Source organism: Salmo trutta, chromosome 18, assembly GCF_901001165.1.
Source record: "Salmo trutta chromosome 18, fSalTru1.1, whole genome shotgun sequence".
NCBI lineage: Eukaryota > Metazoa > Chordata > Actinopteri > Salmoniformes > Salmonidae > Salmo > Salmo trutta.
The window spans coordinates 56941508-56968618 of NC_042974.1; the positions used below are offsets into that span (position 1 = coordinate 56941508).

Sequence of the window (27111 nt, forward strand, 5' to 3'; positions counted from 1 at the left end):
TACATTTACACACCATGATTTTATTAGAGGTAGTGAGGTATTGGAAGTCAGGAAATAAATACAGGGGTGTTGATAAAGAATCTGCTTACAGTCATTCAGTGATAATTTAAAATATATATATTTTATATAACTTTCCAAGTTACAATATGTGCAATACATTAAAGTGCATTACAAAAAAAGAATTGGAAACGGAAACTTTTCAGAAAGCCACTTCTAAGTTTTGTTCTGATTGTATGGTTGTCCTTGAGTAAACGTTGTGTTCTGGTCGTTCTTAAGGAGGGCTCGGCTCAGCTGTTATAGGGTAAAGTTGCTCCTAGACACTGATCTTGGGTCAGTTTTACATTTCCCCCACTAATGGTTAAGGTCATGATCGGGGGAGGGGAAGTTGATCCTAGACCTGTAACTAGGGGTAACTTCGCCACAGAGCCAACTCAGCTAGTTAGCGCTTGGAAAGCTGGTCAGCCAACCAGTCCAGTCCCTCCAACAGACCTGAACCCTGGGTCGCACAGGTAGCCTGGACAAACCACTGAGGAGAGAGAACAAACAGTCAGTCATTAAAACAGTCAGTCATTAACAGGTAGCCTGGACAAACCACTGAGGAGAGATGACAAACAATCAGGGTGTATTATTTACCAAATCTGGGCAGGGATTCAGATCAGATGAACTCATGGACACCATTTTTACATTTGAAGTCGGAAGTTCACATTCACCTCAGCCAAATACATTTAAACTCAGTTTTCACAATTCCTGACATTTAATCCTAGTAAAAATTCCCTGTCTAAGGTCAGTTAGGATCACCACTTTATTTTAAGAATGTGAAATGTCAGAATAATATTAGAGAGAATGATTTATTTCAGCTTTTATTTCTTTCATCACATTCCCAGTGGGTCAGAAGTTCAAATAGTATTTGGTAGCATTGCCTTTAAATTGTTTAACTTAGGTCAAACGTTTTGGGTAGCCTTCCACAAGCTTCCCAGAATAAGTTGGGTGAATTTTGGCCCATTCCTCCTGACAGAGCTGGTGTAACTGAGTCAGGTTTGTAGGCCTCCTTGCTCACACATGCTTTTTCAGGTCTGCCCACAAATTTTCTATAAGATTGAGGTCAGGGCTTTGTGATAGGTACTCCAATACCTTGACTTTGTTGTCCTTAAGCCATTTTGCCACAACTTTGGAAGTATGCTTGGGGTCATTTTCCATTTGGAAGACCCATTTGTGACCAAGCTTTAACTTCCTGACTGATGTCTTGAGTTCCTTCCTGACTGATGTCCGGGTTGGCACCCCCATCTTGGGTTCGTGCCGCAGGGGAAATCTTTGTGGGCTATACTCAGCCTTGTCTCAGGATGGTTGGTGTTTGAAGATATCCCTCTAGTGGTGTGGGGGCTGTGCTTTGGCAAAGTGGGTAGAGTTATATCCTGCCTGTTTGTCCCTGTCCGGGGGTATCGTCGGACGGGGCCACAGTGTCTCCCGACCCCTCCTGTCTCAGCCTCCAGTATTTATGCTGCAGTAGTTTATGTGTCGGGGGGCCAGGGTCAGTCTGTTATATCTGGAGTATTTCTCCTGTCTTATCCGGTGTCCTGTGTGAATGTAAGTATGCTCTCTCTAATTCTCTCTCTTTCTCTCTCTTTTTTCTCTCTCTTTCTTCCTTTCTCTCTCTCGGAGAGCCTGAGCCCTTGGACCATGCCTCAGGACTACCTGGCCTGATGACTCCTTGCTGTCCCCAGTCCACCTGGTCATACTGCTGCTCCAGTTTCAACTGTTCTGCCCTCAGCTATGGAACCCTGACCTGTTCACCGGACGTGCTACCTGTCCCAGACCTGATGTTTTCAACTCTCTAGAGATAGCAGGAGCGGTAGAGATACTCTGAATGATTGGCTATGAAAAGCCTACTGACATTTACTCCTGAGGTGCTGACCTGTTGCACCCTCGACAACCACTGTGATTATTATTATTTGACCCTGCTGGTCATCTATGAACATTTGAACATCTTGGCTATGTTCTGTTATAATCTCCACCAGGCACAGCCAGAAGAGGACTGGCCACCCCTCATAGCCTTGTTCCTCTCTAGGTTTCTTCCTAGGTTCTGGTCTTTCTAGGGAGTTCTTCTACATCTGCACCGTGCTTCTACATCTGCATTGCTTGCTGTTTGGGGTTTTGGGCTGGGTTTCAGTACAGCACTTTGTGACATCAGCTGATGTAAGAAGGGCTTTACAAATAAATTTGATTGATTGAGATGTTGCTTCAATATATCCACATAATTTTCCTGCCTCATGATGCCATGTATTTTGTGAGGTGCACCAGTCCCTCCTGCAGCAAAGCACCCCACAACATGATGCTGCCACCCCGTGCTTCACAGTTGGGATGGTGTTCTTTGGCTTGCAAGCCTTCCCCTTTTTCCTCCAAACATAACGATGGTCATTATGACCAAAAAGTTATATTTTTGTTTCATCAGACCAGAGGACATTTCTCCAAAATGCATGATCTTTTTCCTCATGTGCAGTTGCAAACCGTAGTCTGGCTTTTTTATGGTGGATTTGGAGCAGTGGCTTCTTCCTTGCTGAGCGGCCTTCAGGTTATGTCGATATAGGACTCATTTTACTGTGGATATAGATACTTTTGTACCTGTTTCTTCCAGCATCTTCACAAGGTCCTTTGCTGTTGTTCTGGGATTGATTTGCACTTTTCACACCAAAGTACGTTCATCTCTAGGAGACAGAACGCGTCTCCTTCCTGAGCGTTATGACGCTGCGTGGTCCCATGGTGTTTATACTTGCGTACTATTGTTTGTACAGATGAACATGGTACATCAGGCGTTTGGGAATTGCACCCAATGACGAACCAGACTTGTTGAGGTCTACAATTTTTTTGAGGTCTTAGCTGATTTCTTTTGATTTTCCCATGATGTCAAGAAAAGAGGCACTGAGTTTGAAGGTAGGCCTTGAAATACATCCACAGGTACACCTCAAATGAAGTCAATTAGCCTATCAGAAGCTTCTAAAGCCATGACATCATTTTCTGGAATTTTCCAAGCTGTTTAAAGGCACAGACAACTTAGTGTATGTAACTTCTGACCCACTGGAATTGTGATACAGTGAATTATAAGTGAAATAATCTGTCTGTAAACAATTGTTGGAAAAATTACTTGAGTCATGCACAAAGTAGATGTCTAACCGACTTGCCAAAACTATAGTTTGTCAACAAGAAATTTGTGGAGTGGTTGAAAAATGAGTTTTACTGACTCCAACCTAAGTGTATGTAAACTTCCGACTTCAACTGTATGTCTCTGCATGCAGTTTGAAGAAAGTTGCTCATTAGCATTAGCGCAATTGCTAACTAGTGTTAGCGCAATGACTGAAAGTCTAAGGTAACTGCTAGCATGGTAACAGATAGCATGCTAGTAGATACCATAGACGTCCAGTCATTGCGCTAACGCTGGTTAGAATTGGCTCGCGAAACCTTAGAGATTATAGATGGTCATTCTTACAGGAGTAGTCAGTTGAAGTTTCCTCAGTCCCAGTTTATTTGTGATGTCACTGACAGACATGGCGTTGGGAAGGTCCTGTTTGTTGGCGAACACCAGCAGAACTACATCTCTCAACTGGTCCTCTTCAAGCTGTGGGTCAACAACAAAGAACACAGGGAATCAGAACAGCCACAGTACTGACTGAGTTATTACACTTTTCTCTGTAATGTTGCATCGTGTGTGGAGGATCAATAACACAGAACACAGGGAATCAGAACAGTCACATTAAACAGGTAAACACTCTCTCCTATCTCTATTAGAACAGTCATATTACTGTATTATTACATTCCTCGTAGGGAATCAGAAAGATACAATTATACCGTTACTACGCTCCTCTCCGGTGGCCAAGAGCAAACTTAAGAGTTGCTATAGGATAGTGTGGACAGATTAATTGAAGGACAGGTGACTTACCATGTTCTGTAGTTCCTCTGAAGCATCATTTATCCTCTCAGGATCGTTGCTGTCTACCACAAATATAAGACCCTGGATGAAGACATTGGAACACAGACACATGCTTTTAAGGAATGAGGAAAATTGGAATTGGAATTTGAGTTCATTTTCTGAATTGACTAGATTTAAAATGGATCCCATAGTTAAGGCTATTAGGGTAAGAATAGCTGAGTGTTTAATTGAGGCTGTTAGGTTTAGTTGAGGTTTATTTGGGTTCGGGCTTAGTTGAGACTGTTAGGGTTAGTTGAGGCTGTTAAGGTTAGTTGAGGCTGTTGGGGTTAGGCTTAGCTGAGGCTGTTGGGGTTAGGTGAGGCTGTTAGGGTTAGGCTTAGTTAAAACCTGTTTGGGCTAGGGGGCAGTATTGAGAATTTTGGAAAAAATATGTGCCCATTTTTAACTGCCTCCTACACCAACTCAGAAGCTAGAATATGCATATTATTGTTCAGGTTTGGATAGAAAACACCCTAAAGATTCTAAAACTGTTTGAATGGTGTCTGTGAGTATAACAGAACTCCTATGGCAGGCAAAAACCTGACAAGGTTTCATGCAGGAAGTACCCTGTCTGACAAGGAGTCGTGCGTCTTGCATCTGTTTATTGAAAAGTAAGGATCTTAGCTGTAACGTGACAATTCCCAGGGCTCCGATAGACTCTCAGAACCCGGGAAATACCTGAAGGTTGACGAGGCAGCCTCAGGCTGAAACACATTATCGCCTTTGGTAAGTGGCGGATCAGAGGACCTTTGAATGAGGTGCGTGCACGATTCGCTCCTGAGGAGAAATTTAATTCGGCTGTTTAGGCTCATAGCATATTCCCGGTCGGAATATTATCGCTTTTCTACGAGATAAATGGCATAAAAATTGGTTTTAAACAGCGGTTGACATGCTTCGAAGTACGGTAATGGAATATTTAGACATTTTTTGTCACGCCAATGCGCCATGCGCGAGACCGTGATGTAGCATTCTGATAGTGTCTAGAACTCACGAACAAAACGTCGCTGTTTGGATATAACGATGGATTATTTGGGACCAAACCTACATTTGTTATTGAAGTAGAAGTCCTGGCAGTGTATTCTGACGAAGAACAAGCAAGGTAAGAACATTTTTCTTATAGGAAATGTGATTTTGGTGGAGGCTGACCTGGGTGGGTGTCTAAATAGCTAGCCCTGTGATGCCGGGCTATGTACTTAGATTATTGCAAAATGTGCTTCATCCGAAAAGCTATTTTAAAATCGGACATATCGAGTGCATAGAGGAGTAATGTATCTATAATTCTTAAAATAATTGTTATGCTTTTTGTGAACGTTTATCGTGAGTAATTTAGCAAACTGTTAGTAAATTCCCCGGAAGTTTGCGGGGGTTATGCTTTTTCTGAACGTCACATGCTAATGTAAAAAGCTGTTTTTTGATATAAATATGAACTTGATTGAACAGACATGCATGTATTGTATAACACAATGTCCTAGGTGTGTCATCTGATGAAGATCATAAAAGGTTAGTGCTGCATTTAGCTGTGGTTTGGGTTTATGTGACATGATATGCTAGCTTGAAAAATGGGTGTCTGATTATTTCTGGCTGGGCACTCTGCTGACATAATCTAATGTTTTGCTTTCGTTGTAAAGCCTTTTTGAAATCGGACAGTGTGGTTAGATTAACGAGATTCTTGTCTTTAAATAGCTGTAAAATAGTCATATGTTTGAGAAATTGAAGTAATAGTATTTCAAACGATTCAAAAATCGCGCCACTGGATTTCAGTGGCTGTTACGTAGGTGGGACGAATTCGTCCCACATGCGCCAGAGAGGTTAAGGCTGTTAGGGTTAGTTGAGCCTGTTGGGGTTAATTGAGCCTGTTAAGGTTAGTTGAGGCTGTTGGGGTTAGTTGAGGCTGTTAGGGTTAGTTGAGGCTGTTAGGGTTAGTTGAGACTGTTAGGGTTAGTTGAGAGGGTTAGGGTTAGTTGACGGTGTTGGGGTTAGTTGAGAGGGTTAGGGTTAGTTGAGGATGTTGGGGTTAGGGTTAGTTGAGAGGGTTAGGGTTAGTTGAGGGTGTTGGGGTTAGTTGAGAGGGTTAGGGTTAGTTGAGGATGTTGGGGTTAGTTGAGAGGGTTAGGGTTAGTTGAGGCTGTTAGTGTTAGTTGAGGTTGTTATGGTTAGGCTTAGCTTAGGCTGTTGGGGTTAGGTGAGGCTGTTTGGGTTAGGGTTAGTTGAGGCTGTTTGGGTTAGTTCAGTCGGTTAGAGTTAGTTGAGGCTGTCAGAGTTAGTTGAGACTGTTATGGTTAGTTGAAGCTTTTTAGGTTAGTTGAGGTTGTTAGGGTTAGGCTTAGCTGAGACTGTTGGGGTGAGGTGAGGCTGTTTGGGTTAGGTGAGGCTGTTGGGGTTAGGTGAGGCTGTTGGGGTTAGGGTTAGTTGAGCCTGTTAGGGTTAGTTGAGGCTGGTAGATGAGGTTGTCAGAGTTAGTTGAGACTGTTGGGGTTATAGTTAGTTGAGGATGTTGGGGTTAGTTGAGAGGGTTAGGGTAAGTTGAGGCTGGTAGATGAGGTTGTCAGAGTTAGTTGAGGCTGTTGGGGTTAGGGTTAGTTGAGGCTGTTGGGGTTAGTTGAGGCTGTTGGGGTTAGTTGAGAGGGTTAGGGTTAGTTGAGGATGTTGGGGTTAGTTGAGAGTGTTAGGGTTAGTTGAGGCTGGTAGATGACGTTGTCAGAGTTAGTTAAGGTTGTTGGGGTTAGGGTTAGTTGAGTATGTTGGGGTTAGTTGAGAGGGTTAGGGTTAGTTGAGGATGTTGGGGTTAGTTGAGAGGGTTAGGGTTAGTTGAGGCTGTTGGGGTTAGTTGAGAGGGTTAGGGTTAGTTGAGGATGTTGGGGTTAGTTGAGAGGGTTAGGGTTAGTTGAGGATGTTGGGGTTAGTTGAGAGGGTTGGGGTTAGTTGAGAATGTTGGGGTTAGTTGAGAGGGTTAGGGTTAGTTGAATATGTTGGGGTTAGTTGAGAGGGTTAGGGTTAGTTGAGGATGTTGGGGTTACTTGAGAGTGTTAGGGTTAGTTGAGGCTGGTAGATGAGGTTGTCAGAGTTAGTAAAGGCTGTTGGGGTTAGGGTTAGTTGAGGATGTTGGGGTTAGTTGAGAGGGTTAGGGTTAGTTGAGGGTGTTGGGATTAGTTGAGAGGGTTAGGGTTAGTTGAGGATGTTGGGGTTAGGGTTAGTTGAGAGGGTTAGGGTTAGTTGAGGGTGTTGGGGTTAGTTGAGAGGGTTAGGGTTAGTTGAGGATGTTGGGGTTAGTTGAGATGGTTAGGGTTAGTTGAGGGTGTTGGGGTTAGTTGAGAGTGTTAGGGTTAGTTGAGGCTGGTAGATGAGGTTGTCAGAGTTAGTTAAGGCTGTTGGGGTTAGGGTTAGTTGAGGATGTTGGGGTTAGCTGAGAGTGTTAGGGTTAGTTGAGGCTGGTAGATGAGGTTGTCAGAGTTAGTTAAGGCTGTTGGGGTTAGGGTTAGTTGAGGATGTTGGGGTTAGTTGAGGGTGTTGGGGTTAGTTGAGATGGTTAGGGTTAGTTGAGGGTGTTGGGGTTAGTTGAGAGGGTTAGGGTTAGTTGAGGGTGTTGGGGTTAGTTGAGAGTGTTAGGGTTAGTACTACCTGAGTGTTCTGGTAGTAATGCTTCCACAGATGTCTGATGACGTGCTGACCACCTACATCCCACACCGTGAAGCTGATGTTCTTGTACTCAACCGTCTCCACATTGAACCCTATGGTGATCAGCACAAAAGACATTCAGCTATGCTCTGTCTAGCAGTCCTGGGTCAAATACATATGAGAAGCAAAAGATGTCAATCATCGGATATAGCCTATATATCAATCAATGTTTACCAATAGTGGGGATAGTAGTGACAACTTCTCCAAGTTTTAGTTTGTACAGGACTGTGGTCTTCCCTGCAGCATCTAACCCAACTGTAGGAACAATATGGATCATTTTAAAACCTAAGTAATATTAATAATATGCAAATATGTAAAATCAATCAAACAAAGTAAATGTTATAACACATTGTAACAAATACATTGTAACATTGTACAAATATTGCAACATTGTAATAATAACACAATGACATTAACAAAATTGTAAATAAGTCTTACCCATCAGAATTCTCATCTGTTTTTTCTCGAAGAAACGAGAGAAGAGTTGCGAAACCATAACACCCATTATTGCTAAAAAATATGTTTTGCTTTTTCAAATAATCCGAAAGGAATGAAATCTGCAGCAGCCAATCTCGCTCTTCAAACACTTCTGCAGGGGTATACAGCAGCTCACAGTGATTTCTACGACTGGTTTGCATTGCGCTGCTTATATAGTCTACTCAACCACATGTGGAACGGGACACCAACATAGAGCCCTGTCATTTCAGTCTGGTCACACAGGTACAACAGTCAATTGACTGCGACGATTCCTCACTACACGTTTCATCCACGTCACTTTCACTTTGTTGGCCTCGGAATACAGGATGTTGTAATGTTTCTCATGTGTAGAGATATCATCTGATTGGTCTACAAGGCTGCTATTCATTCTCTGTTAACTAAATGTTGTCTGATGATAAAGCCGATGTCACACGAAGCAACCTGGACGCATATGTTGTTGCTGGCAACAGAGTTGCATCTGGGTTGCTTCTTGAGTCAATTTCAATCGCGTTTGAATTGCTTCGCGTATCTGCAAAATTGATTGAGATCATGGCACTTGCTACTTACATCTGCAACAGAAATTGCTTCCAGGTTGCTTCGTGTGAGTGACATCGGCTCTAGAGAGAAAGAGGTCTACTCCCGTGTGTGTGTGTGTTAGTGTGTGAATTTCACAATGCTCTCTATTCAAGCAAATCAACAGAGAAAAACTGTGATGAAATAAAGACAAACCATTTAGTATCTAGATCCTAGTGTTCTGTTTATTCACATAAAAATACTTTCTCGAAATCTAAAGGCACAGCCTAGATGGTGGCATATGTCATAAGTAGTAGAACATGTCATTACTCCAAACTCGTGAAAGTGAAAAGCTGACACCTTTTTATTTTCGTCAACAGCTATTTAATATCGAACAAGTTCCTTTGATTTGACGGCCTGCACATTCGCAGTTCTGCGCGAAACAACCGTTTCTACGCATGAGTTTAGTTACCAAAGTCGGTCTGGACATCGCCTTCAAGCGTGATAGGCTAAAACTGCTTCTCCAATAGAAGTCCCCAGTATGTTCATACTGTACAGTCTTTGATTATAGTCTGTCAACAGGGTTTAGCTACATACAGTATGAGGACACTGAGGTCTGGACCTTATTTTTTGGAATAACAAAAACAAGTCATCAGGGGCGCTGATCTCCAGAGTCCCTCATTTATTTATCTTAACAAAATGTCATGTCATGGCAAAATGTGTAGAATCGCAGGAAATTAGCTTTAAAACGGCCAACATTTCTCCTCACCCTATGGCAAAATGTATAGAATTGCAGGAAATAAGCTGTAAAACTGCCAAAAAAAAAGTTTTATAGCTAATAGGCTATGTGCTTGTAGATCGACTGAGGTGAATGAAACTACAGCAACCAATGTGGCTGGGGTAATTTTGTTTGTGTGACAAAGTGAAATTGTAGTTTCCATCAACCTCACTCATGCTGCTGTAACCGATGTGAAATGGCTAGTTAGTTAGCGGTGGTGCGCGCTAATAGCGTTTCAATCAGTGACGTCACTCGCTCTGAGACCTGAAGTGGTTGTTCGCCTTGCGATTTTGTGGCGCGATGGGTAACGATGCTTCGTGGATGTCAGTTGTTGATGTGTGCAAGGGTCCCTGGTTCGAGCTCGGGTTGGGGCGAAGAGAGGGACGGAACCTACACGGGTACACTGCATGCAATGTAAATATTGAAGAACAACGCTGTTCTCAGGCAGATAGTGTGTAAACCATTCACTTCAGAAAAAGGTGTGATATTAATAACGTTTCCTTTCATTATGAGTTGTCGAATTCTCAAAAATATTTACTGCCATTGTAGTAAGGTTAGCAATATGAGAGGTCTTCACGTACCTTTTGTGTATTATTTTCTTCGAAAGTAGAGGTCGACCGATTAATCGGCATGGCCGATTAATTAGGACCGATTTCAAGTCTTAATAACAATCGGTAATCTGCATTTTTGTCACGTCCTGACCAGTAAAAGAGGTTGTTTGTTATTGTAGTTTGGTTAGGGCGTGGCATGGGGTGTTTGTTTAGAGTGTTTCGGGGTTTGTTGGGCTCTATTCTTGTTAGTCTATTTCTATGTTAGTTCTAGTATGTCTATTTCTATGTGGTGTTTATTGGGTTGACCTTCAATTGGAAGCAGCTGCTCCTCGTTGCTTCTAATTGAAGGTCCTATTTATGAGGGGTGTTGTTTCTATGGGATTTGTGGGTAGTTATTTCCTGTTTTGTGTTCGTGCACCTGACGGGACTGTTTAGTGTCGTTTGTTGTTTTTGTATACGTGTTTCTTTTGTTTTCCTTCTTTAATAAAATAAGAAGATGAGTTTACACGTTCCCGCTGCGTTTTGGTCCAATCCCTACGATACCCGTGCCAATTTTTGGACATCGTTTATGGCTGATTACATTGCACCACCTGTTACGTGAGTGCAGCAAGGAGCCAAGCTAAGTTGCTAGCTAGAATTAAACTTATCTTACAAAAAACAATCTATCTTCACATAATGACTTGTTAACTACACATGGTTGATGATATTACTAGGTTAACTAGCTTGTCCTGCATTGCATATAATCAGTGCGGTGCCTATTAATTTATCATCGAATCACTACCTGCTTCGCCAAACGGGGGATGATTTAGCAAAAAAAAGCACAATGGTTGCACAAATGTACCTAACCATAAACATCCATGCCTTTCTTAAAATCAGTACACAGAAGTATATTTTTTTAAACCTGCATATTTAGTTAAAAGAAATTCATGTTAGCAGGAAATATTAACTGGGGAAATTGTGTCACTTCTCTTGCGTTCATTGCACGCAGAGTCAGGGTATATGCAACACTTTCGGCCGCTTGGCTTGTTGCAAACTAATTTGCCAGAATGTTACATAATTATGACATAACATTGAAGGTTGTGCAATGTAACAGCAATATTTAGAGTTAGGGTTGCCATCCGCTCAATAAAATATGGAACGGTTCCCTATTTCACAGAAAGAATAAACGTTTTGTTTTCTAAATTATAGTTTGCAGATTTGACCATATTAATGACCAAAGGCTCGTATTTCTGTGTTTATTATATTAGAATTAAGTCTATGATTTGATATTTGATAGAGCAGTCTGACTGACCGGTGGTAGGCAGCAGCAGGCTCGTAAGCATTCAATCAAACTTGACTTCGTTTGCCAGCAGCTCTCAGCAATGCTTGATTGACAGCGCTGTTTATGACTTCAAACCTATCAACTCCTGAAATTAGGCTAGCAATACTAAAGTGCCTATTAGAACATCCAATAGTCAACGGTATATGAAATACAAATGGTATAGAGAGAAATAGTCGATGCGTCATAATTCCTATAATAACTACAACCTAAAATTTCTTAACTGGGATTATTGAAAAACTGGGAATATTGAACCACCAGCTGTCATATGTTCTGAGCAAGGAACTTAAACGCTAGCTTTTTTACATGGCACATATTGCACTTTTACTTTCTTCTCCAACACTGTGTTTTTGCATTATTTAACCAAATTGAGCATGTTTCATTATTTGTTTGAGAGTAAATAGATTTTATTTAAGTTAAAACAAAAGTGTTCATCTTTCATTCAGTATTGTTGTAAATGTCAATATTACATATATATATCTATCTATCTATATATATTTATATACACTGCTCAAAAAAATAAAGGGAACACTAAAATAACACATCCTAGATCTGAATGAATGAAATAATCTTATTAAATACTTTTTTCTTTACATAGTTGAATGTGCTGACAACAAAATCACACAAAAATAATCAATGGAAATCCAATTTATCAACCCATGGAGGTCTGGATTTGGAGTCACACTGAAAATGAAAGTGGAAAACCACACTACAGGCTGATCCAACATTGATATAATGTCCTTAAAACAAGTCAAAATGAGGCTCAGTAGTGTGTGTGGCCTCCACGTGCCTGTATGACCTCCCTACAACGCCTGGGCATGCTCCTGATGAGGTGGCGGATGGTCTCCTGAGGGATCTCCTCCCAGACCTGGACTAAAGCATCCGCCAACTCCTGGACAGTCTGTGGTGCAACGTGGCGTTGGTGGATGGAGCGAGACATGATGTTCCAGATGTGCTCAATTGGATTCAGGTCTGGGGAACGGGTGGGCCAGTCCATAGCATCAATGCCTTCCTCTTGCAGGAACTGCTGACACACACCAGCCACATGAGGTCTAGCATTGTCTTGCATTAGGAGGAACCAAGGCCAACCGCACCAGCATATGGTCTCACAAGGGGTCTGAGGATCTCATCTCGGTACCTAATGGCAGTCAGGCTACCTCTGGCGAGCACATGGAGGGCTGTGCGGCCCCCCAAAGAAATTCCACGCCACACCATGACTGACCCACCGCCAAACCGGTCATGCTGGAGGATGTTGCAGGCAGCAGAACGTTCTCCACGGCGTCTCCAGACTCTGTCACATGTGATCAGTGTGAACCTGCGTTCATCTGTGAAGAGCACAGGGCGCCAGTGGCGAATTTGCCAATCTTGGTGTTCTCTGGCAAATGCCAAACGTCCTGCACGGTGTTGGGCTGTAAGCACAACCCCCACTGTGGACGTCGGGCCCTCATACCACCCTCATGGAGTCTGTTTCTGACCGTTTGAGCAGACACATGCACATTTGTGGCCTGCTGGAGGTCATTTTGCAGGGCTCTGGCAGTGCTCCTCCTGCTCCTCCTTGCACAACGGCAGAGGTAGCAGTCCTGATGCTGGGTTGTTGCCCTCTTACGGCCTCCTCCACGTCCCCTGATGTACTGGCCTGTCTCCTGGTAGCGCCTCCATGCTCTGGACACTACGCTGACAGACACAGCAAACCTTCTTGCCACAGCTCGTATTGATGTGCCATCCTGGATGAGCTGCACTACCTGAGCCACTTGTGTGGGTTGTAGACTCCGTCTCATGCTACCACTAGAGTGAAAGCACCGCCAGCATTCAAAAGTGACCAAAACATCAGCCAGGAAGCATAGGAACTGAGAAGTGGTCTGTGGTCACCACCTGCAGAACCACTCCTTTATTGGGGGTGTCTTGCTAATTGCCTATAATTTCCACCTGTTGTCTATTCCATTTGCACAACAGCATGTGACATTTATTGTCAATCAGTGTTGCTTCCTAAGTGGACAGTTTGATTTCACAGAAGTGTGATTGACTTGGAGTTATATTGTGTTGTTTAAGTGTTCCCTTTATTTTTTTGAGCAGTATATATATACACAAAAATCAGCTGCTTAATCTGTTTCGGCTTTTTTTGGTCCTCCAATAATCGGTATCGGCGATAACTTTCCCTATTTGGAAAGTTGGTCTGCCTGCTCTTCAGTCTGAGAGAGATATGCTGAAAGCAGGTTCATGTCTCATTCCTCTGTACATAAAAACTGTTTATAACTGTGTAACACAATAGTGTCTTTTGAAAACCGTTTCATATATCACAAAGTCAATAGCCAATGTGACGATGTATATATTTATGTTGTCGTTAATGTATTTTCAAGTCTATTTCGACACGTTAACCAAGGGTTTGCTGGCTTAGCTAGCCATGTTAACGACGAGGTAACTAGCACTGTCAGTGAACTGTAATGTCATGCTAGCTATTGCTGGTAGTTGATTTATTGGTAATTCAAGACATCTTTTTTAATTGTATTACATTTTTTGCCCCATTTTCTCCCCAATTACGTGGTATCCAATTGGTAGTTTCACACTTGTCTCATCGCTGCAACTCCCGTGCGGTCTCCGAAACACAAGTGCCGAGCCGCACTTCTTCTTGACACAATGCCCACTTAACCCGGAAGCCAGCTGCACCAATGTGTCGGAAGAAACACCGAACACCTGGCAACCGTGTCGGTGTGCATTGTGCCCGGCCCGCCACAGTAGTCGCTAGAGCTCGATGGGACAAGAACATCCATGCCTGCCAAACCCTCCCCTAACCCGGACGACGCTGGGCCAATTGTGCGCCGCCCCATGGGTCTCCCGGTCGCGGCCGGCTGCGACAGACCCTGGATCTCTAGTGACACGGCTAGTTCTGCGATGCAGTGCCTTAGACTACTCCACCACTCAGGAGGCCCATTCAAGACTTCTTTAATTAAATATTGAGTGAATGTTATTTCTTACTACTTACAAAAAGGTCTATATAAAAAGGGTTGTACTTGTGCTATGTATTTATGGATTGATGTCACTTCACATTGAAGGCATGTATCATTACTGTTGCTCCTATATAAAATATGTCCTTCCTAGCCAGTGAACTTGTGGATGTGACCGTCAGGTCAATGCCTGTCATCACTGTTTGATACCTTTCACTGCAGGTATGTCTTACTGTATTTTTGTTATTTTCTTAACATAGCTCATTTACACTATACAATCATTTTGTGCATTCAGTCTGAGAGATGTTCTGTGAGCAGCCAGTGAACGTGTGGCTGTGACCGTCCTGTCAATGCCTGTCATCACTGTTTGATCTATTTCACTGCAGATGAAAACCAAATTAACCTGTGTGGGTGTCCATGTACCTTTCTTCTGGGTGGCTATATGAAGTTGGTTACACTTGTTTTTGCTGTTCTCCAAATTGTATGTGAAAATAAAACATTGTAGAAACCCCCACAGTAGGAAATGTCTCTGCCTGTCACAACTTCCGCCGAAGTCGGTCCCTCTCCTTGTTCGGGCGGCGTTCGGCGGTCGACGTCACCGGCCTTCTAGCCATCGCCGATCCACTTTTCATTTTCCATTTGTTTTGTCTTTGTCTTACACACCTGGTTTCGATCCCCCAATTACCTGTTCATTATTTAACCCTCTGTTCCCCCATGTTTGTTTGTGAGTGATTGTTTGTACGTAGGAAGGTCCGTTATTGTGGGCTCTCTTTTTGTATTGCATTTATTATATGTTGAGTAAAATACGGTTATTTACTCATATTTGCTGTCCTGGTCCTGACTCCCATACACCAGCTACACACAGACTACCTTACAGAATCACTCACCCGAAAGAATGGAGTCAGCAGGAGCAGACGCCCTCCCTTCAGACATAGAGGAGCGCGTCCAGCAGCACGCGACCGTTTTGCAACATCTGGGCACCGCCATGGGTCGCGTGCTGCAAAAGATGGATCGTTGGGAGAGAGGAGGAGGGGCCATTCCCTGCACCATCTGTGGCCGCAGAGGGCACACTGCTGGTCGGTGCTGGGGGGGTTTCCTCAGGGAGTCGAGGCAGCAGGCAGGGCACTATCGTGCCACCCCAGGTGAGTCGGCACCAGACTCACCCAGAGCCCCTTGTTTTTCACATGTATGTGTTAATTTCATTTCCTGAGTTTTCCCCGCATTCCCAGCATAAGGCGCTCGTAGATTCAGGCGCAGCTGGGAATTCTATTGACCGTTCATTTGCCCATAGTTTAGGGATCCCCCTTGTTCCTGTGGATATGCCCTTCCCTGTGCATGCCCTAGATAGTCGACCATTAAGGTCAGGGCTGATTAGGGAGGCCACCGCTCCACTAGACGTGGTTACGCAGGAGGGTCATAAGGAGGGAATCAGTCTCTTCCTTATTGATTCTCCTGCGTTTCCCGTGATGCTGGGCCTACACTGGTTGGCCTGTCATGAACCCACCATTTCGTGGCAACAGAGGGCTCTCAAGGGGTGGTCACGAGAGTGCTCAGGGAGGTGTGTGGGGGTTTCCATCAGTGCGACTACGGTGGAAAGTCCAGACCAGGTCTCCACCGTGCGCATCCCCTCAGAATATGCCGATTTGGCTCTCGCCTTCTGTAAGAAGAGGGCGACTAAATTACTACCTCATCAACGGGGGGATTGTGTGATAAATCTCCTGGTAGACGCAGCACTCCCCAGGAGTCACGTGTATCCTCTGTCACAGGAGGAGACGGTGGCTACGGAAATATATGTCTCCGAATCCCTGGGGCAGGGATACATTCGGCCCTCCACTTCACATTCCTCCTCGAGTTTCTTTTTTGTAAAGAAGAAGGATGGGGGTCTGCGCCCATGTATTGACTATCGAGGTATCAATCAGATCACTGTGAGGTACAGCTACCCGCTGCCTCTCATCGCCAGTGCAATCAAGTCAATGCACGGGGCGCGCTTCTTCACAAAATTAGATCTCAGGGGCGCTTACAACCTGGTGCGTATCCGGGAGGGGGACGAGTGGAAGACAGCATTTAGTACCACCTCTGGGCACTATGAGTACCTCGTCATGCCGTACGGGTTGATGAATGCTCCATAAGTCTTCCAGGCCTTTGTTGACAAGATTTTCCGGGACCTGCACGGGCAGGGTGTAGTGGTGTATATCGACAACATTCTGATATACTCCGCTACACGCGCCGAGCATGTGTTCCTGGTGCGCAGGGTGCTTGGTCGACTGTTGGAGCATGACCTGTACGTCAAGGCTGAGAAATGTCTGTTCTTCCAATAGTCCGTCTCCTTTCTAGGGTACCGCATTTCCACTTCAGGGGTAGAGATGGAGAGTGACCGCATTTCAGCCATGCGTAATTGGCCGACTCCCACCCCGGTAAAGGAAGTGCAGCCAACTACTACCGGAGGTTTATCCAGGGTTTTGGTCAGGTAGCCGCTCCCGTTACCTCACTGCTGAAGGGGAGACCGGTGCGGTTGCAGTGGTCGGCTGAGGCGGACAGGGCTTTTGGTCACCTGAAGGCTCTGTTTACCTCGGCTCCCGTGCTGGCTCATCCGGATCCCTGTTTGGCGTTCATAGTGGAGGTGGACGCATCCGAGGCTGGGATAGGAGCAGTGCTCTCTCAGCGCTCGGGCACGCCACCAAAGCTCTGCCCCTGTGCTTTCTTTTCGAAGAAGGTCAGGCCGGCGGAGCGAAACTATGATGTGGGGGACCGGGAGCTGTTGGCTGTTGTCAAGGCTCTGAAGGTGTGGAGACATTGGCTTGAGGGGGCTAAACAACCTTTTCTCATCTGGACGGACCACCGCAATCTGGAGTACATCCGGGCGGCGAGGAGACTGAACCCTCGCCAGGCAAGGTTAGCCATGTGTAACGCGGGTCGTATAAAGGGGACCAAGGCGCAGCGTGTATAGTGCTCATATTTACTTTTAATGAATATACTTTAACAAAACAACAAACCGACCGAAAACAGTTCCGTCAGGTGGCATACACTAAACAGAAAACAACTACCCACAAAACCCAGGAAGAAAAACCCCTACTTAAATATGATCTCCAATCAGAGGCAACGAGGATCAGCTGCCTCTAATTAGAGATCAACCAAAACAATCCCAACATAGAAATAGACAAACTAGAACTTAAACATAGAAATAGAAAACATAGAACAACCCAAAACACCCCCTGTCACGCCCTGACCTACTCTACTATAGAAAATGACATCTTACTAGGATCAGGACGTGACACTACCCCCCCCAATGGTGCCGACCCCGAATGCAACATAATCAATAAAGAAACCACCAAACAAAAGGGAGGGTAGGGTGGGTGATACTTGACTATGGCGGTTCAAATGCAGTCCACATAACCTTAACCTCCAGCATAGGAGGCGGCTCTGGTTCGGGGCGTACTCCCCGCTCCACCTGCTGATCCTTCTGCTTTATTACCACCTGACTGTGGATCATCGTCGAAGGAACCGGACTGTAGATCATTGCTGGAGGTTCTGTGCTGCAGGCCGCCGCTGGAGGTTCTGGGCTGCAGACCGCCGCTGGAGGTTCTGGGCTGCTTACCGCAGCTGGAGGTTCTGGGCTGCAGACTGCCGTTGAAGACTCTGGGCTGCAGACCATAGCTGGAGGCTCCGGGCTGGGGAGCGTAGCTGGAGGCTCCGGGCTGGGGAGCATAGCTGGAGGCTCCGGGCTGGGGAGCGTAGCTGGAGGCTCCGGACTGGGGAGCGTAGCTGGAGGCTCCGGACTGGGGTGCGTAGCTGGAGGCTCCGGATTGGGGAGCGTAGCTGGAGGCTCCGGACTGGGGAGCGTCGCTGGACGCTCTGAACTGAGGAGTGTCACTGGAAGCTCCGGACGGAAAAGCGTCGCCGGATGCTCCGGACTGGGAGACGTCATTATAGGTTCTGTACTAGTGACCGTTGCTGCTGGCTCCATGCCATGGATCATCTCCACAGGTTCCGCGCCAAGGATCATCAATGGAGGCTTCTTACCATGGATTATTTCTACAGGTGCCGGGCCATGGTTGATCCCTACAGGCTCCGGACCATTTATAATCCCTCCAGGCTTTTTGCCAAGGATTACTTCTTCAGGTTCCGGGCCATGGATTACCTCTTCAGGCTTCGTGCCATGGAATATCCCTACAGGCTCCGGGCCATGGATCATCACTAGAGGCTTAGTGCACACCCCCTGTCCCCCCAAACACCCCCTGTCACGCCCTGACCTTCTCTACTATAGAAAATGACATCTTACTAGGATCAGGACGTGACACCATGTTCTTTACCCGTTTTGTTTTCACTCTGTCCTACAGACCAGGTTCCCAGAACGCTATGGCAGATGCACTGTCCCAGATGTATGAGACAAAGGAGCGGTCCATGGATCACACTCCCATACTTCCAGCCTCTTGCCTGGTGGCACCGGGTGTGTGGGAGTTGGACACGGACATAGAGCGGGCGTTACGCACAGAGCCCACTCCCCCCCCAGTGTCCAGCTGGGCGTCTGTATGTTCCGTCTGCTGTCCGCGACCGTTTGATCTGTTGGACCCACACGTCACCCTCCTCTGGTCACCCTGGCATCAGTCGGACGGTGTGTTGCCTTAGTGGGAAGTACTGGTGGTCCACCTTGGCCAAGGACGTGAGGGTTTATGTTACCTCCTGCTCAGTGTGCGCCCAGTGCAAGGCTCCCAGGCACCTGCCCAGAGGGAAATTGCAACCCCTACCCGTTCCACAACGGCCGTGGTCGCACCTGTCTGTAGACTTCCTGACAGATCTTCCTCCATCACAGGGCAACACCACGATCCTGGTTGTTGTGGATCGGTTTTCTAAGTCCTGCTGTCTCCTCCCTTTGCCCGGTCTCCCTACGGCTCTACAGACTGTGGAGGTCCTGTTCACTCACGTCTTCCGGCACTACGGGGTGCCTGAGGACATAGTCTCTGATCGGGGTCCCCAGTTCACGTCCAGGGTCTGGAGAGCGTTCATGGAACGTCTGGGGGTCTCCCATACACCAGCTACACACAGACTACCTTACACTGCCAAGGAATCGAAAAGGAAAAACACAGTCTCAAAAGCGACAAGAATACCATGTAATCTTTCAAGTTTCAAAGTAAGTTTGTTGAATAATTTCGAATTTATACAGAAAAACAAAACATACACAAACTCACCTTTTATAAACATTTGTGTCACTTCTAGTCTATTCTCTGAGCAGATAAGGGAGTTGACCTTGGCCTAGGTCTATATAAACGGACAGACTTTAAAACATGGATAAAACAAACTTCCAATAAATTATCAAAATCGATCTAAGAAGCTTGAGATAATATGATATAATGTAATTCTTTATATTACAATGACAAAGAAAAAACGTTTTTTTTTCATTTTTAGCAAATGTATATTAAAAAAAATTGTTATGACATTTACACAAGTATTCAAGTCCTTTACTCAGTACTTTGTTGAAGCACCTTTGGCAGTGATTACAGCATCGAGTCTTCTTGGGTATGACGCTACAAGCTTGGCACACCTGTATTTGGGGAGTTTCTTCCATTCTTCTATGCAGATCCTCTCAAGCTCTGTCAGGTTGGATGGGGAGCGTCGCTGCACAGCTATTTTCAGGTCTCTCCTGAGATGTTCGATCGGGTTCAAGTCTGGAATCTGGCTGGGCTACTCAAGGACATTCAGAGACTTGTCCCGAAGCCACTCTTGCATTGTCTTGGCTGTGTGCTTAGGGTCGTTGTCCTTTTGGAATGTGAACCTTCGCCCCAGTCTGAGGTTGTGAGTGCTATGGAGCTGGTTTTCATCAAGGATCTCTCTTCTTTGCCCCGTTCATCTTTCCCTCAATCCTGATATGTCTTCCAGTTCATGCAGATGAAAAACATCCCCACAGCATGATGCTGCCCCTACCATGCTTCACAGTAGAGATGGTGCCAGGTTTCCTCCAGACGTGATGCTTGGCATTCAAGCCAAATAGTTCAAGCTTGGTTTCTTCAGACCAGAGAACCTTGTTTTTCATGGTCTGAGAGTCATTTAGGTGCCTTTTGGCAAACTCCAAGCAGGTTGTGATGTGCCTTTTACTGAGGAGTGGCTTCTGTCTGGCCATTCTACCACAAAGGCCTGGTTGGTGGAGTGCTGCAGAAATGGTTGTACTTCTGGAAGGTTCACCCATCTCCACAGAGGAACTGTGGAGCTCTGTCAGAGTGACCATCAGGTTTTTGGTCACCTCCCTGACCAAGGCCCTTCCCCCCCTGATTGCTCAGTTTGGCCGTGCGGCCAGCTCTAGCAAGAGTTTTGGTGGTTCCAAAATTATTCAATTTAAGAATGATGGAGGCCACTGTGTTCTTGGGGTCCTTCAATGCAGCAGACATATTTTGATACCCTTCCCCAGATCTGTGCCTCGACACAATCCTGTCTCGGAGCTCTGCGGACAATTCCTTCGAACTCATGGCTTGGTTTTTGCTCTGACATGCACTGTCAACTGTGGAACCTTATATAGACAGGTGTGTGCCTTTCCAAGTCATGTCCAATCAATTGAATTTACCACAGGTGGACTCCAATCAAGTTGTAGAAACATCTCAAAAATGATCAATGTAAACAGGATGCACCTGAGCTCAAATTTGAGTCTCATAGCAAAGGGTCTGAATGCTTATGTCAATAAGGTATTCATTTTTATTTTGTAAAAATTTATAAAATGTTAAACCTCTTTTCAATTCATCATTATAAGGTATTGTGTGTAGATTGATAAGGATAAAATTACATTTAAGAAAAAGGCTGTAACATAACAAAATGTGGAAAAAGTCAAGGGGTCTGAATACTTAGGCCTTCTAATAATTACCAAAACAACACCGTGGTGAGGCCATGTCTGTTTCAGTTCAGGAAAACGGTACTAAACACTGTAGATTAAAAGCATGATTTCCTTTATTCCATTATTGGCCCCAAAATGATAAATGAGACTGAGAGATTGTTCTCCCACACTGTGAAGGTTAATCCTCGGATAGTCCTCATTTGAAATCTCCCTCAGTGAAATTGAAGCCCAATATGTAGAGACGTCAATTCAACGTCTTTTCCACGTTGGTTCAGCGTAATTTAATTGAAATGATGTTGAAACAATGTTGATTCAACCAGTGTGTGCCTAGTGGGAGATATCTATCTCAGCACAATGCTGTTTCCTGGAAAATAAGCCAGCAAGCACTGGGATCGTGTAGTGCTGTTGAAATTGTATCTGAACTTCCAAGAGCTCACAACCTTATACTCTACAATCAATACTATCATGTTAAGGCTATATACTGTAGTTTAAATGTTTTTATATAACATACTGTTTATTTAATCAAGGGACGCTATCATACATTCTCCATGCAATTGTGAGGTCCAACCTTTAGATGTCGATATTGCATTGTTAATATGTTCGCAAATATGTCCCCGACGAGTTTTAGTCTTGGTCTCTATTACACAGACCCTGCAGTGATGATGAGGGAAATTACTGAAAAAATTGTCTTGTATTTGTTGTTTCTGAATTGTTACTCTTCCATCTGCAGTGACCACACCCACAAAGAAAACGACTGCAGATACATTTAAACACATAATTTTATTAAAGGTAGTGAGGTATTGAAGTCAGGAAATAAATACAGGGGGTTTGATAAAGAATCTGCTTACATTCATTCAGTGATACAATTATTTTAACATAAAACATTTCTAACTTTACATGTTACAATATGTGCAATACATTAGAAAAAAACATTTTTCAAATGGAAACTTTTCAGAAAGGCACTTCTAAGTTTTGTTCTGATTGTATGGTTGTCCTTGAGTAAATGTTGTGTCCTGGTCGTTCTTAAGAAGGGCTGAGCGCAGCTGTTGTAAGGTGAAGTTGCTCCTAGACACTGATCTTGCGTCAGTTTTACATTTCCCCCACTAATGGTTAAGGTTAGAATTGGGGAGGGGAAGCTGATCCTAGACCTGTACCTAGGGGTAACTTCACCCCAGAGCCAACTCAGCTAGTTAGCGCTTGGAAAGCTGGTCAGCCAACCAGTCCAGTCCCTCCAACAGACCTGAACCCTGGGTCGCACAGGTAGCCTGGACAAACCACTGAGGAGAGAGGACAAACAGTCAGTCATTAAAACAGTCATTCATTAACAGGTAGCCTGGACAAACCACTGAGGAAAGATGACAAACAATCAGGGTGTATTATTTACCAAATCTGGGCAGGGATTCAATCCGAGGCGCGTTGTAGAGTTTTACATTTAAAGGGATACATCAGGATTTTGGGAATGACGCCCTTTATCTACTTCCCCAGAGTCAGATGAACTCATGGACACCATTTTTATGTCTCTGCATGCAGTTTGAAGAAAGTTGCTCATTAGCATTAGCGCAATTGCTATCTAGCGTTAGCTCAATGACTGGAAGTCTATGGTAACTGCTAGCATGGTAACAGCTAGCATTCTAGTAGATACCATAGACTACCAGTTATTGCGCTAATGCTAGCTAGAATTGGCTCGCGAAACCTTAGAGATTCTAGATGGTCATTCTTACAGGAGTATTCTGTTGTAGTTTTCTCAGTCCCAGTTTATTTGTGATGTCACTGACAGACATGGCGTTGGGAAGGTCCTGTTTGTTGGCGAACACCAGCAGAACTACATCTCTCAACTGGTCCTCTTCAAGCTGTGGGTCAACAGCAAAGAACACAGGGAATCAGAACAGCCACAGTACTGACTGAGTTATTACACTTTTCTCTGTAATGTTGCATCGTGTGTGGAGGATCAATAACACAGAACACAGGGAATCAGAACAGTCACATTAAACAGGTAAACACTCTCTCTGTCACGCCCTGACCTTAGAGAGCCTTTTTTATTCTCTATTTTGTTAGGTCAGGGTGTGACTTGGGTGGGCATATCTATGTTTCTATTTCTTTGTTGGCCTAGTATGGTTCCCAATCAGAGGCAGCTGTTTATCGTTGTCTCTGATTGGGGATCATACTTAGGCAGCCCTTTTTCCCACCTGTGATTGTGGGATCTTGTTTGTGTGTAGTTGCTTTCTGCACTGCATATAGCTTTAGGTTCGTTTTCGTATTTTGTTGTTTTTCCCGGTGTCATTTAAAATAAAATGTACTCCTACCACGCTGCACCTTGGTCTCATTCCAACAACGGACGTAACACTCTCCTATCTCTATTAGAACAGTCATATTACTTTATTATTACATTCCTCGTAGGGAATCAGAAAGATACCATTATACCGTTACTACGCTCCTCTCCGGTGGCCAAGAGCAAACTTAAGAGTTGCTATAGGAAAGTGTGGAAAGATTAATGGAAGGACAGGTGACTCACCATGTTCTGCAGTTCTTCTGAAGCATCATTTATCCTCTCAGGATCGTTGCTGTCTACCACAAATATAAGACCCTGGATGAAGACATTGGAACACAGACACATGCTTTTAAGGAATGAGGAAAATTGGAATTGGAATTTGAGTTCATTTTCTGAATTGACTGGATTTGAAATGGATCCCATAGTTAAGGCTATTAGGGTAAGAATACCTGAGTGTTTAAGTGAGGCTGTTAGGGTTAGTTGAGAAGGTGTTAGTTGAGGTTTATTAGGGTTAGGCTTAGTTGAGACTGTTAGGGTTAGTTGAGGTTTTTAGGGTTAGGCTTAGCTGAGGCTGTTGGGGTTAGGTGAGGCTGTTAGTGTTAGTTGAGGCTGTTAGGGTTCGTTGAGGCTGTTGGGGTTAGTTGAGGCTGTTAGGGTTAGGGTTAGTTGAGTCTGTTGGTGTTAGCTGAGGCTGTTGGGGTTAGGTGAGGCTGTTGGGGTTAGGTGAGGCTGTTAGGGTTAGTTGAGGCTGTTGGGGTTAGCTGAGGCTGTTGGGGTTAGGTGTGGCTGTTAGGGTTAGGGTTAGTTGAGGCTGTTGGGGTTAGCTGAGGCTGTTGGGGTTAGTTGAGGCTGGTAGATGAAGTTGTTGGAGTTAGATGAGGCTGTTGGGGTTAGGGTTAGTTGAGGATGTTGGGGTTAGTTGAGAGTGTTAGGGTTAGTTGAGGCTGGTAGATGACGTTGTCAGAGTTAGTTAAGGCTGTTGGGGTTAGGGTTAGTTGAGGATGTTGGGGTTAGTTGAGAGTGTTAGGGTTAGTTGAGGCTGGTAGATGAGGTTGTCAGAGTTAGTTAAGGCTGTTGGGGTTAGGGTTAGTTGAGGATGTTGGGGTTAGTTGAGAGTGTTAGGGTTAGTTGAGGATGGTAGATGAGGTTGTCAGAGTTAGTTGAGTCTGTTGGGGTTAGGGTTAGTTGAAGATGTTGGGGTTAGTTGAGAGGGTTAGGGTTAGTTGAAGATGTTGGGGTTAGTTGAGAGGGTTAGGGTTAGTTGAGGATGTTGGGGTTAGTTGAGAGGGTTAGGGTTAGTTGAAGATCTTGGGGTTAGTTGAGAGGGTTAGGGTTAGTTGAGGATGTTGGGGTTAGTTGAGAGTGTTATGGTTAGTTGAGGCTGGTAGATGAGGTTGTCAGAGTTAGTAAAGGCTGTTGGGGTTAGGGTTAGTTGAGGATGTTGGGGTTAGTTGAGAGGGTTAGGGTTAGTTGAGGCTGGTAGATGAGGTTGTCAGAGTTAGTAAAGGCTGTTGGGGTTAGGGTTAGTTGAGGGTGTTGGGGTTACTTGAGAGGGTTAGGGTTAGTTGAGGATGTTGGGGTTAGTTGAGAGTGTTAGGGTTAGTTGAGGCTGGTAGATGAGGTTGTCAGAGTTAGTTAAGGCTGTTGGGGTTAGGGTTAGTTGAGGATGTTGGGGTTAGTTGAGAGTGTTAGGGTTAGTTGAGGATGTTGGGGTTAGTTGAGAGGGTTAGGGTTAGTTGAGGATGTTGGGGTTAGTTGAGAGTGTTAGGGTTAGTACTACCTGAGTGTTCTGGTAGTAATGCTTCCACAGAGGTCTGATGACGTGCTGACCACCTACATCCCACACCGTGAAGCTGATGTTCTTGTACTCAACCTTCTCCACATTGAACCCTATGGTGATCAGCACAAAAGACATTCAGCTATGCTCTGTCTAGCAGTCCTGGGTCAAATACATATGAGAAGCAAAAGATGTCAATCATCGGATATAGCCTATATATCAATCAATGTTTACCAATAGTGGGGATAGTAGTGACAACTTCTCCAAGTTTTAGTTTGTACAGGACTGTGGTCTTCCCTGCAGCATCTAACCCAACTGTAGGAACAATATGGATCATTTTAAAACTTAAGTAATATTAATAATATGCATATAATATAGGCCTATGTAAAATCAATCAAACAAAGTAAATGTTATAACACATTGTAACAAATACATTGTAACATTGTACAAATATTGCAACATTGTAATAATAACACAATGACATTAACAAAATTGTAAATAAGTCTTACCCATCAGAATTCTCATCTGTTTTTTCTCGAAGAAACGAGAGAAGAGTTGCGAAACCATAACACCCATTATTGCTAAAAAATATGTTTTGCTTTTTCAAATAATCCGAAAGGAATGAAATCTGCAGCAGCCAATCTCGCTCTTCAAACACTTCTGCAGGGGTATACAGCAGCTCACAGTGATTTCTACGACTGGTTTGCATTGCGCTGCTTATATAGTCTACTCAACCACATGTGGAACGGGACACCAACATAGAGCCCTGTCATTTCAGTCTGGTCACACAGGTACAACAGTCAATTGACTGCGACGATTCCTCACTACACGTTTCATCCACGTCACTTTCACTTTGTTGGCCTCGGAATACAGGATGTTGTAATGTTTCTCATGTGTAGAGATATCATCTGATTGGTCTACAAGGCTGCTATTCATTCTCTGTTAACTAAATGTTGTCTGATGATAAAGCCGATGTCACACGAAGCAACCTGGACGCATATGTTGTTGCTGGCAACAGAGTTGCATCTGGGTTGCTTCTTGAGTCAATTTCAATCGCGTTTGAATTGCTTCGCGTATCTGCAAAATTGATTGAGATCATGGCACTTGCTACTTACATCTGCAACAGAAATTGCTTCCAGGTTGCTTCGTGTGAGTGACATCGGCTCTAGAGAGAAAGAGGTCTACTCCCGTGTGTGTGTGTGTTAGTGTGTGAATTTCACAATGCTCTCTATTCAAGCAAATCAACAGAGAAAAACTGTGATGAAATAAAGACAAACCATTTAGTATCTAGATCCTAGTGTTCTGTTTATTCACATAAAAATACTTTCTCGAAATCTAAAGGTACAGCCTAGATGGTGGCATATGTCATAAGTAGTAGAACATGTCATTACTCCAAACTCGTGAAAGTGAAAAGCTGACACCTTTTTATTTTCGTCAACAGCTATTTAATATCGAACAAGTTCCTTTGATTTGACGGCCTGCACATTCGCAATTCTGCGCGAAACAACCGTTTCTACGCATGAGTTTAGTTACCAAAGTCGGTCTGGACATCGCCTTCAAGCGTGATAGGCTAAAACTGCTTCTCCAATAGAAGTCCCCAGTATGTTCATACTGTAAAGTCTTTGATTATAGTCTGTCAACAGGGTTTAGCTACATACAGTATGAGGACACTGAGGTCTGGACCTTATTTTTTGGAATAACAAAAACAAGTCATCAGTGGGGCTGATCTCCAGAGTCCCTCATTTTATTTATCTTAACAAAATGTCATTTCATGGCAAAATGTGTAGAATCGCAGGAAATTAGCTTTAAAACGGCCAACATTTCTCCTCACCCTATGGCAAAATGTATAGAATTGCAGGAAATAAGCTGTAAAACTGCCAAAAAAAATGTTTTCTAGCTAATAGGCTATATGCTTGTAGATCGACTGAGGTGAATGAAACTACAGCAACCAATGTGGCTGGGGTAATTTTGTTTGTGTGACAAAGTGAAATTGTAGTTTCCATCAACCTCACTCATGCTGCTGTAACCGATGT

At 44.3% G+C, this 27111-nt stretch overlaps 2 protein-coding genes across 4 annotated transcripts; both read right to left on the reverse strand.

Moving 5' to 3' along the window:
- LOC115153556 (ADP-ribosylation factor 4) lies at positions 1-25546 on the reverse strand. 2 transcript variants are annotated; one of them, XM_029699134.1, is made up of 6 exons: positions 25424-25546; positions 7811-7921; positions 7580-7689; positions 3932-4003; positions 3482-3610; positions 1-526 (listed from the first exon to the last, which is right to left on the reverse strand). In XM_029699134.1, exons 2-6 carry the CDS (start codon positions 7911-7913, stop codon positions 440-442), a joined length of 501 nt encoding a protein of 166 aa, XP_029554994.1. In that variant the 5' UTR covers positions 7914-7921; positions 25424-25546; the 3' UTR covers positions 1-439. The 2 variants fall into 2 exon arrangements, with proteins under 2 accessions (XP_029554994.1, XP_029554993.1); XM_029699133.1 differs by lacking the exon at positions 25424-25546 and adding an exon at positions 8075-9381 and having other exon boundaries at positions 7811-7891.
- LOC115153557 (ADP-ribosylation factor 4) lies at positions 21794-26879 on the reverse strand. 2 transcript variants are annotated; one of them, XM_029699136.1, is made up of 6 exons: positions 25588-26879; positions 25313-25393; positions 25082-25191; positions 23545-23616; positions 22754-22882; positions 21794-22377 (listed from the first exon to the last, which is right to left on the reverse strand). In XM_029699136.1, the coding sequence occupies exons 1-6, from the start codon at positions 25652-25654 to the stop codon at positions 22354-22356; spliced, it is 483 nt and encodes a 160-aa protein (XP_029554996.1). In that variant the 5' UTR covers positions 25655-26879; the 3' UTR covers positions 21794-22353. The 2 variants fall into 2 exon arrangements, with proteins under 2 accessions (XP_029554996.1, XP_029554995.1); XM_029699135.1 differs by having other exon boundaries at positions 21794-22309; positions 25588-26873.
- Between the last annotated feature and the right edge of the window lie 232 nt (positions 26880-27111).